General features: G+C 47.2%; 1 protein-coding gene across 2 annotated transcripts in view; it reads right to left on the reverse strand.

Annotated features, from left to right (window-relative positions):
• Positions 1–15,425, reverse strand: part of LOC104485672 (netrin receptor DCC-like) — a 368,885-nt gene that overhangs the window by 199,945 nt on the left and 153,515 nt on the right. For both annotated transcript variants that reach the window (XM_086769575.1, XM_086769574.1), the window contains exons 4-5: positions 10,419–10,569; positions 8,770–8,906 (exon numbers count right to left, since the gene is read on the reverse strand). In XM_086769575.1, coding sequence (XP_086625701.1) covers positions 8,770–8,906; positions 10,419–10,569 — 288 coding nt within the window. The remainder of the gene's footprint in view (positions 1–8,769; positions 8,907–10,418; positions 10,570–15,425) is intronic.

The raw sequence follows: 15,425 nt of genomic DNA on the forward strand, positions 1-15,425 counted from the left end.
CAGAACGATGCCAACCAGCTGGGAGCTGGAGAAATACCCAGAATCATAGAATCTTTAAGGTTGGAAGAGACCTCCAAGATCATGAAATCCAACCATCAACCCAACAGCACCGTGCCTACTAAAGCGTGTTCTGGAGTGCCAGGTCTACTCTCCTCTGGTGAGGCTCCACCTGGAGTACGACCTCCAGTTCTGGAGCCCCCAACATCAGAAGGACGTGGAGCTGCTGGAGAGGGTCCAGAGGAGGCCACGCAGATGCTGAGAGGGCTGGAGCAGCTCTGCTGTGAGGCCAGGCTGAGAGAGCTGGGGCTGTTCAGCCTGGAGAAGAGGAGGCTCCGGGGAGAGCTGAGAGCGGCTCCCAGTGCCCAAAGGGGGCTGCAGGAAAGGTGGGGAGAGACTCTTCAGCAGGGCCTGCTGGGACAGGACGAGGGGTGACAAAATAGAGGGAGGTGGCTTCAGACTGAACAGAATGAAGAAACTTTTTACGCTGAGGGTGGTGGGGCACTGTCCCAGGTTGCCCAGAGAGGCGGTGGGTGCCCCATCCCTGGAAACATCCCAGGCCAGGTTGGCCGGGGCTCTGAGCAACCTGATCTGGTTGGAGATGTCCCTGCTCCTGGCAGGGGGGTTGGACTGGGTGGGCTTTGAAGGTCCCTTCCACCCCAAACCATCCTGTGATTCTAAATTTTAGGTGGCTTTGCGTGCCACCACGTGTGCTCTGGCTGTAGTCACTCCCCGCTGGAGAACTTTGCCGCGCCCAGCAGCTTTTCTAGAGCCCAGGACCATGCCGCAGTCAGACTTTGCCATAAGATACAGAATTATATGGAGAGAAAAAAAAAAAAGTCATTTTCTGTTAGCTGTGTAACTATATATCTAAATATATATGAAATAGCTGTGAAAAAGAACTTGTGCTTGCGTTCAACACCGCCCTTGGGCAGCAGGAAAAAAAAAATCCCGTTAATTCAAAAGCCACAATTACTCAGCAGCCAGAGCGAATTTACGCGCTTCCTACGACCGATGACGCCGCCGGTGTCTAAACTGAGTTTGCTCTTTCCCCCGGTGGAGCAAACGGTTTGTCAAAGCTAATAAATGTACTGATTAACCCAGCCGCCTCGTAGGAAAGCCCGTTCTAAGCTCCGCTTAATATTTTCTAGCTCAGCTCATCGGAACCGTTCGCTCAAAAGATGTTGGCCGGCCTCTCCCTCGCAACCGGGATAGGCGTACTTCGCGTGGTGGATTTGAGTAGCCTCAAAGTTCCGAGTGGTTTTACCAAATCGCCGCTACCGAGGGAGGTGGATTCAGATTGGATGTCAGGAAAAAATTTTTAACTCTGAGGGTGGTGGAGCACTGGCCCAGGTTGCCCAGAGAGGCGGTGGATGCCCCATCCCTGGAAACATTCCAGGCCAGGTTGGCCGGGGCTCTGAGCAACCTGATGTGGTTGGAGATGTCCCTGCTCCTGGCAGGGGGGTTGGACTGGGTGGGCTTTGAAGGTCCCTTCCAACCCAAACCATTCCGTGATTCCATAACTCCACGCAGTTCACCGTTCGCTTCATTTAAGACCTTTTATAACCAATAATCAGCCCGACGGCCAATCAACTCTCGTCGCGCTGAATCAAAGCAAAGCCAAAAGGCGAGAGGAACAAAAAAGATCTCATGAACGACGCCGTTCACCTTGTGTTATAAATAAGAGCGCGTAGGGAATTGCAATGGCGCTTAACGTCGCTTTCCTCGTGACGTTTCAGGAAAACAAGAAAACTAAAAACCACTCTGTGCATCTTCGTAAACTAAACGAGGATTTTTAAATGACACGAGCGCGCTCGACAACGACATCTACGTATTTCGGCGGCCTTACGCAAGTACCACGGTGACTTATTGTCAAGCACCTCGCTGCAGAAAGTTCTCTGGAGAGCTTGGGAAGAGAGAGCAAAGCACTCCGAGGACAAAAAGAAACCACTTCTCTCGTTACGATCTGTACTCTACATTGAGAACGGCATGAATACAAGAGATAAAAAGATTGTTCTCGGAAGTAATCCAGCCGTAGGCTCTTCTCGCCGAGGAGACAAAGGAACAAACTCCAAAGTCAACTTGGCCAGTCCCTCGGCTTTTCAACTCTAAATACCGGGAACTCCTCTCCAAGGAAGCTTTCTGCTCAGAACATTTAATTTATTTCTCGAATCCAGGCAGCAATATGGGGAAACTCATTTTATTTGCGTCGTCTTTTCTTGTCGCTGTCAATTTTTTTGGTTTTGGCGAGTATACAACGCGTTCTTCCGACTGGAAATCGCGTGGTGCTAAACCGTGCTAAGATACGCTAACCGTGCCGAGCAACCTGATGTGGTTGGAGACGTCCCTGCTCCTTGCAGGGGGGTTGGACTGGGTGGCCTTTGAAGGTCCCTTCCAACCCGACCCATTCCATGATTCTACATTAATTAATTACAATCCCACACTACTAACGATTCCCAGCGTCATCGTTACGAGATGCTCACAGACGGAGGTGGATCCTACGAGCAGACGTCACTGAGGAGCCACACAGTGGAAGAAAATAAATTTATTTTCTGCCTTTCGTTGTGTTTTGTCTTACGTTTAATGCGCAGGAGAGACTTAATTCCTACTTAAATACCAAAACGCCGCAATTAGTGTTACGCAACAATGCCACAGTTACGAAGTAATAAGGCTAGTGCTTTTGAAAATCAAGGAATTTATACATTTTTAATATCAATATATATTAAAAGTTGGTGGAAACAGCAGACATAGGTCTTCTGGTACCATACGGGGCTCAGTCCTATCGCTAAAGCCAAGCTTTTCCCACGACCTTAATGCAAAAAGACCCACGTCCTCCACTTGGAGCTTTACGCACCAACGCCATTCGAAACCCTCGCGTACAACGCAACTTCAAGGGAGAGATTTGGTGGAAAAAATTCAAAAAAACCCCACGTCAGACCTACAAAGGAACCGCGCTTCAGCTCCCAAACCTCACTGAAGGTCAAGCTCCCCCACGTTTTGACCCCAAAGACTTTTCACCCAGCCCACGTTTTGCACGCACGACTCTCGCTCAATTCAAGGTCGTATTTAAAAAAAAAAATAATAAAACAAATGAAGAAACAAGCAAATAGGAAAAAAAAAATAAAGAGATTTCAGTCTCCAAAGGGTAAGCAGCATCTCAGTGCTGCTCGGGATCCCAAAGTTACGTAGAAATTTCTCTAAATCTCATTTAGCACCTATGCCCATAAGCAAAAAAACCCAATTTTTAAGAAATTTATGCAAAGCTCTACAGAGCCCGGAGCCGAAATAGGAAATTTAAGTTGGGGACGGCTGAAATAGGGACAGCAAATTGATGGTGAAGGCATCACCATCACCAGAACATCTCCCTCGGTGACCTCTTACGCTACACCGGCTCCGCACGCAAACACCGCTATCAGAAAATGGCAACGCCGGAAATTTACTCAAGCGATTTTTCCGAGCTGAATAAGCATTCGATACTCATGACGCAAGGACAAGAAGCACAATTCCAGAACGGTTGGAATTCGGCACTCGGCTCCCAGCCACGGCGATCGAAATTAGCGGATCGTCCTTCCGTCGCACACCACCGCCGCCACGAGACTCTCTCCACCAGCAAGTAGGCGCTCACCTCGTTATTCACCGATCCTATCGCGGGAAAACCACTCCCAACAAATTCTTCTAACTGCAAAAAGCAAAATAAATTGTCGAATAGGACTGGGAAAAAAAAAAAAACCACAAACCAGTACGGAAATTCTCAAATTGACCACTGCTCATTCCAGTCCAGTCTCACTACCAGTACCACCCAGTATCAAGAGCATCGCAGCAAGCTGGGAGAAACTTTGAGGTAAGTAAGTACAGAATAATATATGCTTAAAATTAAAAAAAAATACATTATTATATTAAAATGATAAATTATTATAGAGAAGTTGAGCTTCTTCCCGTAAAGGATTAAGTCAACCTTGAAGCCCACGCACACAAATATTTAAAAATACGTATATTTTAGTATATTCTGCCTATTTACATAAAAACACCGACACAGAGACTGTTAAAATCCTATTTTGTTTCTAATCTTGCTTAAAATACTACGTATTTTCTTTCCTGGATGGAAAACATAACCGGCTTCTGTGAAGCCGTTGAACGCTATCGATGGAGTAATACAGTTTTTAAATTCGCTAAATGAAGGGGAGGGAACGCAGAAAGAGGCGTTGATCCAACTCATCTAGACCAGCGCCTTCATCTTCCAAGGCCTGGTTACTTTTCAGCAGGTAAACTCAATATTGCCCACAGAGCTTGGCTTGCCTATCCCACCTCACTACTCCAAAAAAGAAGTCTCTTAGAATCATAGAATGGTTTGGGTTGGAAGGGACCTTCAAAGGCCACCCAGTCCAACCCCTTGGCAAGGAGCAGGGACATCTCCAACCACATCAGGTTGCTCAGAGCCCTGGCCAACCTGGCCGGGAATGTTTCCAGGGATGGGGCATCTGCCGCCTCTCTGGGCAACTCTTCTCAACGTCTAACTTAAATATTTCACTTCTGTATTTTCAGGTGACAAGATCATTAATTTTCTCTCATCTCAGCTCCGTCAACCTTGTGGGAAAGGGAGTCAGAACAACACGTCGGACATTTCCATCTGCTTGGCTTGACAGAGGAGCCGTAGGGATGGAAAACCTTTGCAGACATGTCAGAAAAAACAAACGGGAGAGACGCTGCTTTGGGGAGAGACAGGGTTTTACGGTCATTAATCTCATTTTTGCCTGAAGCAAACCATCATGAGATTTCCCCATCCCTGGAAACGTTCAAGGCCAAGCCGGATGAGGCTCTGAGCAACCTGATGTGGCTGGAGATGTCCCTGCTCCTTGCAGGGGGGTTGGACTGGGTGGCCTTTGAAGGTCCCTTCCAACCCAAACCATTCTATGATTCTACGATTTATCGGAGACTACTGCGCTGCTTTATCCTGCCAGCTCAAAAAACACATCCCCTGTTCCATAACGAACGACAAACTCAGCGCAGAGGATAATTAAATAGTCTACTCTGCGCTCGGTTTCTTCAACGAGATACGAGCAAAAATGAACTTACCCCACAGCGTGGGATCACAGAGCAACAGATCCTCCGGTTACTCAAATTTCTGGGGGTTCACCCGCTTCTCCACATGTTTGTAACAGCAGATAACGTTCCGTATTTTGGAAATAATTTCTCAGTGAGTATGTACCAACAGGATACATCCTTGAGTTTGATGTTTGACATCAGCAACAGACTACAACTGCTTCTGAACATATTTCAGGGCTGGAACGTTTGTGTGAGATCAGGTTAAGCAGGCCTCAAAAAGGAAGCGTGAGTAGGCCTCACATTTTCCATGCTTTCGTCGCTGTGTCAAACCACGTTACAGCGACGCAGCCGTCCTTAATACTCCTCTCTACCTAAGCGATTCGCACACGACAACGTGCCCCACGCCTGCTTTATTCAGTATTTTCCACCACCTTCGTGTCCAAACAACCGTTTCGCGACAGGAATTTCTGCAGCGGAGTCAGAAGTAAACCAAGAAAAACTGACTCGACCAAGACGCACGGCGCTTATGATCGTTCATCCCTGTCAAAAAGACCGAGGTGATTTTATAAGCCGCTCGTCTCAACCCGGCCTTACCTTTGATGGAGCTTGTCTTCCGCAACGGCAAACAAATCGAGCGCTAAAAACGCTTTGTGTTTAAAATTTCCTAGTAAAAAGCATTTGCATGGAAAAAAATGCCTCCAAATTGCAGCTGTTTGTAGCTTATACATATGGATGCTCGGCAAAAGGTAGCAACGCTGTCTTTCAGATCCAAAAAGTTTTTTTTTTATTATTGTTTAATATTTTTTTTTGCTTTTTGTTACTACTTTCTCTTACTTTAGGCAGCGACCTCAAACAGGCCTTCCTGACCCAGCACTACCAAAAAACCGTGCCCTTCTCTGTTCCCTCCCTCAAGGGACATTTTAGGAAAAGAATATTAAAAAAAAAATAAAATTATTACCTCAATCTTGATCCATTTACAAATAGCTGCCTGATTCAAAGGCGATGATAGCGCAATTCTGAATATACGCATTATTACGTGAAGGATAGCCAACAAAACTCTCAGCTTTCAGAAAATGCGATGCTCTTCCCCCACCTTATCAGTACAATTATCGTTTGCTCTTTGATACATTTAAGGGCCAAACCAAATACCGCCAGGCACAAAATTCCATATGACGGCCTATCAGCAAAAATCTATCCATTCACTGATAGAAAATGGATTTTACAGAATTAGATCTCTCCCAGATCTCAACCAAGGCCTGAAATCCAAAGCATTTGTCTCACCGCCAAACCAGGCCGCAACCAGACTGAGATCCCACAAGCAGGCCGAGGTTCAAAAAGCTTTTTTTTTTTTTTTTTTTTTTCCTGGATTTATGCCGCTTTCAGACCATTTAGGGAGCTGAGGTAGGGGGATTTCTTGCTAAAAAAATAGCTCAGTAAACTTTCAGGCTCGCTTAACAAAGCGTGAATTAAAAAAGCCACGTAAAAAACCTCTCAGAGGCCAAAAGGGAAAAAGCTCAAAACACACCTCTGAAAAGCTAGAAAATATTTGGAAAAATAATTGTAGTTGACACTGGTTAAGACATTTAATCATCTTCAAACGTTTGTTTAAACACTAAGCTCTCTAAAGCTACCGCGTATGCAAATAATTTATATATTAACTAGGTAACGTGCACCAAATCTTTTAATTTTCATTACACGAGGAGATGTGGCTAAAATATTGCCGAAAGGCCATGCTACAAAACTTAAAATTAGCAAAACATATTACCTCTATCTTTTAATTTTCACTACGCGAGGAGATGCGGCTAAAACAGCGCCGAAAGGCCATGCTACAAAATTTAAAATCAGCAAAATGTATTATCTCTTCTCGCAATTTGAGGCCTAGGCCCACCGCAGAAGGGGTTATTTTTAGCTCTTTCAAAAGACCTAAGAGGAACTCCATCGCGAAACACAGTATTTCTTGCAAACGGCCTCATTATTTAACAGATCAAAAGCATCTTTTTGCCACGCGATGTAACTAACTTTGATCTGATGTTGTCTTCAGAGTAGATAATTATCGGGCTGTTAAATTTTTCGCACGCGGACTGCAAACGTCTCACTCATCCCTCCCTTGCGCTACGGATACGTTAACAATTAAAAGATCACGTCGATATTAAAAAAGAAGTGGGTCTTGCAACAAAATACTGATTTGTTACAGTTTGTTAAATAAAAAAAAAGCAAATTAATGCTACGGAAACACCCAGAAATATCTACATTTTTATCTAGCAACAGAAGAAAATAAGGCTATAAATTAATTATTCTGTTTGCGAGACGTAACGATTACATGAAAAACTTCAGTGTATTTGAGAGTTTCTTACTGGTAAGACTGGTTTGAACAAATAAACAGACTCTGAGCAAGTTGCATTGCTCTGGAAAACCAGATATCAGGGGACTGCCGTCATCGCCTCACCAGTTTAATCGCGTAATTTCTTCCGAATCCTTTGAACGCTTTCCGTTATTAACGCAAACCGACACAAACGCGATGTTTCGTTTGCCGTTCAGTCCGGCAGAAATGAGTGATCGAAGTCCCAAAATAAGAAACGTACACCAATACCGCGCCTAAAAGTCGCAGCTCCTTTTTTCCATCCCGCATCTGGAAATTCCTCAGAGCAGGACGAAGCCAAAGCTGGAGGCGTTACAGACGAAACGCAGAAAGGAATAAATTTTACAAAGGGCTTAAATACAAAATTCTCATTAATCTCCACGAGAATTACACGCTCAGGTTTTATCTGCACAATAACTTATGCCACGATTCTCCAGCCACGGTCACTCTTACCGCTAAATATTGCGCTCTGTTGCTGGGGAGAAATACCGGCGCAATTTCTTTCTACTTTTCAAATAATAATTCGCCACCCACTGCACGTTACATCCGAAACACATTTCAGTCCGGCAAATCGAGCAGACTGCCCACAAAGCTTACCTGTCTTTTCAATATTTAATTCCTTACAATGAAAACATTCCCATAATAAATTAAATTTCCACAATTGAAGCCACATCTTTATTTTTATCTAGTGAAACACTTAATGTACCTCAAGAAACAGAACCGAACCCTCCATCACCAATAATTTTTATATTTTATTACGGCTTGATAAAAGGAGAGCACGGAATACCCTACAATCCAAATTAAGGCTCTGTTCACTAATGAATTTTTTTTTTTTCATGTAAAAGCTTTAAAACCGGAACGCAAAACGAACAACACATTAAAATATGTTATTGTTTGGCTAAGCATTCATTAAATCGTTCTTTAGATCCGACTGAATAATGCTAACGCACTCTGCTCTCGTTTGATGGTTTAAATAAAGAAAAAAGGCAGATTTAAAGATATTTCAGATTCCGTGAATATTCGCCACGAGGAAGAAGCGTCGGGGAAATCAGGCTGGATTTAACAGCGGGAACCCTCAGAGCATCACCGCTGGGCGAGGATTTCCAGGAATTTACGTGGATTTTTGTTAATTTGGTGCGAAGACGTTAAATAAATCGATTTTTCTTAGCCTACCACATCAACTGTTCACGACAAAATAAAAAAAAAAGCAGCTACAAACTTTGATTTTCAACCCGTTGCGCTTGACATCGTGCGCAACGAAGACATCCACTACGATCCCAAAACCGAGACGTGCGGAAGGAATAATTAAAAGGAAGCCACAATTAAAAACGTCGCAGGAAACGCAAAGTCGGCGTCTTTCCCGTACTCACCCATCACCGACAGCTCGGCGGAGCCGCTGCTGTTCTCGTTTTTGTAGGTGACCACACACGTGTACGTCCCCGAATCGTCGTCGGTCACGTTTGATATGAGGAGGTTGCTGCCGGCCAGTAGCGAATATTTTTTGGACCTGAAACATCGACAACACACGTTCGCGATGTATTAATGGGCCACAACTAGCTAGAAAAATACACAGAGGAAATCACGAGGTAAGTAGTTCTCAGCTGTGATTTCAGCTGTTAATTTTTAATTTTAGTTTTTAACGTTGCTTCCGTTTCAAATACCAGCCAGGTATTTACGATCAAACTCCCTCCTTGAATTTGGTGCAGAAATGAGTTTCAGTAGCAGGTAAAAGACTGTCGCGGTTTGGCCCCGATCGGGACCAGACTACGCAGTCTCTCTCTCGCTCCCCCCACCCTCCAAGAGAACAGGGAGAGAAAATATAAAAAAAAAAAAACGGCCCAAGGTTTGAGATAAGGGCAGGGAGAAATCCTTAAAGTTACCGTCACGGGCAAAACAGACTCGACTTGGGGAAAACTATTCATTTATTTCTAAAACTAGCAGGAGAATGAGACAGAGAACAAGATAACCTCCCCCCACCCCTCCCTCTTCCCGGGCTTAACATTATCTCTACCACCTTCCCCTCCCGAGCGGCACGGGGGGAAGAGGGAATGGGGGTCGCGGTCAGTTCATCACGCGTTGTTTTACGCCGCTGCTTCATCCTCGGGGGAAGAGCTCCTCACATTCCTCCTCTGCTCCAGCGTGGGGTCCCTCCCACGGGCCACAGTCCTTCGTGGAACTGCTCTGGCGTGGGTCATCTCTTCCACGGGGTGCAGTCCCTCTAGAACAGCTGCCCCAGCGGGGCCTCAACGGGCCACAGCCTCCTTCAGGCCTCCACCTGCCCCAGCGTGGGGTCCTCCACAGGCTGCAGGTGGATCTCTGCCCCTCCGTGGACCTCCATGGGCTGCAGGGGGACAACCTGCTCCACCATGGTCTTCACCACGAGTTGCAGAGGAATCTTGGCCAGGAGCCGTGTTACTCCTCCCCCTCCTTCTGAACTGACCTTGGCGTCTGCAGCCGTTCCTCACAACAGGCTGGCAGACGCCTCTCAGGATCCTTTTTACATCTCATTCACTTCTCATCTCCTCTCCACTTCTTGCAGCCGGGCCGGGCCGAGTTGGGCCCAGTCACCACCTGGCGGGAGGCCAGAGGGTGAGGCCTGCAAGGCCCATGTGGCTCGCGCTTCCCCCTCTCTGCCCCCACTCAGCTTCTTCACATCATCATCCTTTTTTTTTTTCTGTTTTCCCCTACTTAAATACGTTATGGCAGAGGCGTTATCAGGGAACATTCTGCTACCAATCGGCTCGGCCTTGGCCAGCAGCGGGTCCGCCCTAGGCCCGGCCGAGTCCACTGGACAAAGGGGAGCGACTTCTAGCAGTTTCCTACAGAAGCTGCCACCTTAGGCCCCCCCTCACTAACAAAACCAGAACAAAGACATATCCAATCTCATCACTACTTAGGAAGAAAATCTCACGGCCTCCAAACCTACCCCACCGAATTTAAAGCACCGCTCAGTGGTTTGCCTGCACTCTACTCATGGAAACGTAGCGTTAGATACGCGACCCATGAAGGACGGAGCTACCTGATGGGGAGCACTTCATCTCCTCGCAGCCACGTGAAGACGGGAGGCGGGTACCCAGAAACGCAACACTCTAAAACGGCGTCCTTCCCTTCCATGGCCACCACGTTGGACGGTCGCTGCAGGAAAAACTGCTGCCTGTGCAAACCTGGATCTAGGAGAGCAAAAGAGATGGTTACCATTCTTCAAAAAAAAAAATAAAACCAACAACAAAATATTATTTTTCTTGGGAATAGGAAATATAAAACGACGGATCAATAACGGACTCAAGAGACCTCAGCTTTCACAGATTCTTATCGACGGGGAAAATAGAAAATCAGAGTAGGGACGTCGAGAACGCGTATCAAATGGCAATCTTCGAGTCGCTTACCGGTTGAAGCCAAGGGAGCTATTTGAAGGCAGAAAAATACAAGCTTTTGAGAAAATAACGGCCCGTTTATAATCTGGTCTTGGAAAGCTACAGGGAAAGGCACCGTCACGGCAAGAAAAGGTAAAGAAATAATAAAAATAAACATAACGTTTAGAGTGGCGCTGGATTAACGCCATTATTTTGGAGTTGCTAGAGGGAAGTTCATCAATACGGCAGCTGAGAGAAGAAAAGGAGAGCTTCACGTCAGGAAAAACCAGAAAGCAAGGAACGAAATAGCTTCAAAAATGTGAATTGAGGAGGGCTAAGTTGCAAGGTTGGCGCCCCAAATTCTCCTTTGCCTGAATGAAGATGTCGACACGGACACCCCACCCGTTGGAGGCTAAGACAGCCCTAGACGCCTACGGGTTGGTAAATAATCTGAGCTCAAGGTGCCTGCTTTAGGATGACCTAAACCGCTGCCTGCCACGGGCAGGTGACCGCTGAGCAAGAGGCCAACCCACACTTGGGTTGAGTAGATGAGCAGAAGCGTTACTCTTCCGGAGAGTCTGGACGCGTTCCAAGAGAACGCAGCCAAGTGAAACCGGCCACGTAACCACCAACCGCAGCAAGACCAGTGAAGTCAACTGCCGTCGCTACGACGAGTTGGGGCGCGGGAACGCACAACTGAAGCTACGGCCTAACGATGTCCCTTCGTCAGCCCTCCTTTTTCTGATTGATTTCACTCAGGTGACAACCTAGACCCAAATCCCACCCACTGGGCCTGAAACACCAGCAAGCAGAACCGTACGCCGAGGAAATCAGTTGGGGTTGTTTGCTTTTTAACGAATCCGTTCTCTCTCTCGAAAACGACTTCATTTTCTTCGCACGGATGTTGAAACAAACGCGCGGGACTACGGCCATCAAACACTCCTCCTCGTTTCCTGACACAAACGTTAAAATGCCACAACACAAACGAGTATTCCCACCAAATTAACAGCTACGAGATCTTCCAGGAGCACCTCCAAGCAATCAGCAGGTTCTCCAAAACAAGCAGAAAGAAACCGTAACTCGCTGCGCGCGCTCGTTACGGATTTACGCCAACAGCACGTTTCAACGTCTTGCCGTAACCAGACGGAGACGCAACCGCCGCAGCCGTTATCGCACGCAACTCAACGGCGTCAATCTGTGACGGCGTCTGAGCCGACCGCAGTGGTGCCCTCGGCCTGTGAATTGCGTAGTATCTCTTGAAATAACCAAAAATATACGATATGACCTCAACGTATGCCGTTAAATATGCAGTAGCTAATTAGAAAAACACCAAAGCTTGCTTGGTTGGTTGCTTTTTTTTGGTTGTTTTTGATTTTTTTAAGTCAGTCGGTCAAAAAGGAAAATAGATCATAGAATCACAGGATGGTTTGGGTTGGGAGGGACCTTCAAAGGCCACCCAGCCCAACCCCCTGCCAGGAGCAGGGACATCTCCAACCACATCAGGTTGCTCAGAGCCCCGGCCAACCTGGCCTGGAATGTTTCCAGGGATGGGGCATCCACCACCTCTCTGGGCAACCTGGGCCAGTGCTCCACCACCCTCAGTGCTCACCATCCTCATCTTCCCTCCATCCCTCTTTCATCGGGAAACGCAGTTCAAAAGCAGCTGGAAACCAAACGCGTCAGTTGCGAAACAACTTTTCGCCGCTTGATTTCCAGCTGAAGAGAGTTGCAGGGCATCACCGAAGTCAGCAGCTAAAATTCACGTGGAGAGTTGAAGAAAATATCCGTCACGGGAAGGAAAAATGAAAAAGACAAATATCTTTTCAGAAATTAAGAGGAGGGAGAGAGCTGGGGTTTCAAATCTATGAAGAGCAGAATTTTTGCGCTGACCGGGGCTGAGCCTCCCAGGAGGTGGCAGCCACCACCGCCCATACCCTACGTAGCCACCAGCAGGAATCACAACCACGGTCGGTCCCCACGTCCGTTTTACTACCAGAGGAGGCTGGATGGAATGACCAACACGTTTTGGTTGAGCATCAAGGAATAATTCACAGCTTCCACGTGACGTGCTACCACGGACTATTAAATTGGGCACACGGCCACCTCTGGGCTTTGTGCCACCTTCCAAAAAAGCAGAGGTGGTCTAAAACCACAGGTTTGCGACTACGACACAAAAGGTCGTGGTATCTGAAGCCACAATGGTTGAACCACAACCTTACAAGGAGCCAGGATGGAAGTAAGGAGCCTCCAAAAGCATCCCTTCTCCTTAGGGTGGACATCCACAACTTCTTCCTAGAGATGAGATCCACCTTGAACAACGAGATGGTGTTGGCCATCAAAAGAATCCATTGATGCAAAGGTCTGTGGGAACACGGACCGCAAACCTCTGGGGTGGAGTTATACCAAAGGTGGCACCACCTCCACCCTGTAGGCTTGGAAAAAAAAACAAAATACAACTTAAAAAAAAAAATAAAATAAAATAAAAATCACTTCACATGTTCTGAGTAAGCTCTACAAAAACGCGCACCGGTCACAAGGGACCTCGCGAGGAGCTCGGGCTTTTCGCGGGCCTAAGGAAGCGGCACACATCTAGCGCCCAGGCAGCAATTTCAGCACCAGACGGTGCAACCAGTCACTTCCAGTTGAGAAATAAAAAGAGATCGGTCCGGCAAATTAGATTTTGACATGAGAAAGGAAAAACAAGGGTGGAAACGTTACGATTAAAGGGTCAATCTCGTTTCTTGCCTAAGGCCACAGAATCAGAGCTCACGAACGCTTTGAATGAAGCGCGTTCTTCAGGAAGCCATCCAGGCTTGATTATTAAGACACCCGAGGTCTCGTTAAGCCCTTCTCCGCTTGATTAAAGAGCACTCAGCGTTTTCTCCCTGACAAGGTACGCGTACACCATAATCAAGCCCACGTAATCAACCAGCTCTGGACCGGCTTTCGCAGACGAGAAATTCTTTGCGTGAAGGCCCGGCTCCACCAGAGGCACCGACTTTTTCAATGGCCCCCGCGCGCCAACGCGTCCGCCGCGGCCTGAGCTCACGGCTGCGATGTCCCCATCCACGGGGACGCGGTAGGACATCTCTTGGGCTTTTTCAGCCTTTAGATCTTCAAGAAAATCGCTTGACAGGGACCACGTGGAGCAAGGTGCTCCAAGATGGCTGCAGACCGCCATCGCCGCTTGTCCTCACAACGCACGCTCTGATTTTATTTCAACGAATTTGTTGATTTTTTCTGAGTATCAATATTGAAGAACGAAGAAATACCCCTAAAACCAATTCCAAAGGGGAGACCGACAAAACAGAACGTCCCGTTTCGTATTTCGCGGTTTTCCCGAGCACGCAACGCGCGGCAAAGAGGAACGGCCGTGCGCGTATTTTACCCGCTCGTTAAATCAATGACGCAGAGTCGAAATTCCAAACGGCCAACCGGATCGGCAAAAAACACACACCTTGACAAAATCTTGTTAGAATAAGTCGTTTCATCTCCTTTTTATAGATGATTAACGCCGTAATGGAGATATTTTGTGATTTAACTGAGGATATACATCTAATCCTCCAAAAGGGAAAGGTCTTGAATTAATTTTTTCATCGTTCTTTCGTCAAAGACAGACCCCGTCACATTTTATCAGTCCACTTTATAATACTGATATTTAAGAAGAGCGTGGGCAGCAGGGCGAGGGAGGGGATTCTGCCCCTCTGCTCCGCTCTGGTGAGACCCCCCTGCAGCGCTGCGTCCAGCTCTGGAGCCCCCAACAGCAGAAGGACGTGGAGCTGCTGGAGAGGGTCCCGAGGAGGCCACGCAGATGCTGAGAGGGCTGGAGCAGCTCTGCTGTGAGGCCAGGCTGAGAGAGCTGGGGCTGTTCAGCCTGGAGAAGAGGAGGCTCTGGGGAGACCTGAGAGCGGCTCCCAGTGCCCAAAGGGGGCTGCAGGGAAGGTGGGGAGAGACTCTTCAGCAGAGCCTGCTGGGACAGGACGAGGGGTGATGGTTTTAAAATAGAGGGAGGTAGATTTAGATTGGATATCAGGAAGATATTGTTCACCATGAGGGTGGTGGAGCACCGGCCCAGGTTGCCCAGAGAGGCGGTGGATGCCCCATCCCTGGAAACATTCCAGGCCAGGTTGGCCGGGGCTCTGAGCAACCTGATCTGGTTGGAGATGTCCCTGCTCCTGGCAGGGGGGTTGGACTGGGTGGGCTTTGAAGATCCCTTCCAAGCGAAACCACTCTATGATTCTATGAATAACGACCCACAAAGATCATAACGTTAGCACCAACACGCATCAGGGTGAGAAGACGTTCTTCTTAATGTATTTTGAAGTTCCTCCAGGAAGTAAAGCGCGAGGAAAACTGTGCCAAGTCGCCGCTGGAACACAAGCCTATCCATCAGGGGTCCTATTTCCAGCTTTAACGATGATTTCTTGCGAGGCGCTCCGTTTCCTCATCCATAATGAAGACAAAAAATCTTTTTAGCGCTTCGCCTCGTTCTTCGAGATCCTTCGGTAAAAGAAGAATATAAAATTTATTACTGCAGCGGGAGAGAAGGATGTTGCTGGTTTGTATTTACAAGACAAAAGGACGAAGCTTTCTCTCCGGCCGTTAAAGTTTCAGAGGGAAAATTGAAACAGAATGAGGAACTGCTCCGCAACGACATTATCTCCTACCCCAAC

This window comes from Chlamydotis macqueenii, chromosome W (assembly GCF_036417535.1).
Source record: "Chlamydotis macqueenii isolate bChlMac1 chromosome W, bChlMac1.mat, whole genome shotgun sequence".
NCBI classification, from domain to species: Eukaryota; Metazoa; Chordata; class Aves; order Otidiformes; family Otididae; genus Chlamydotis; species Chlamydotis macqueenii.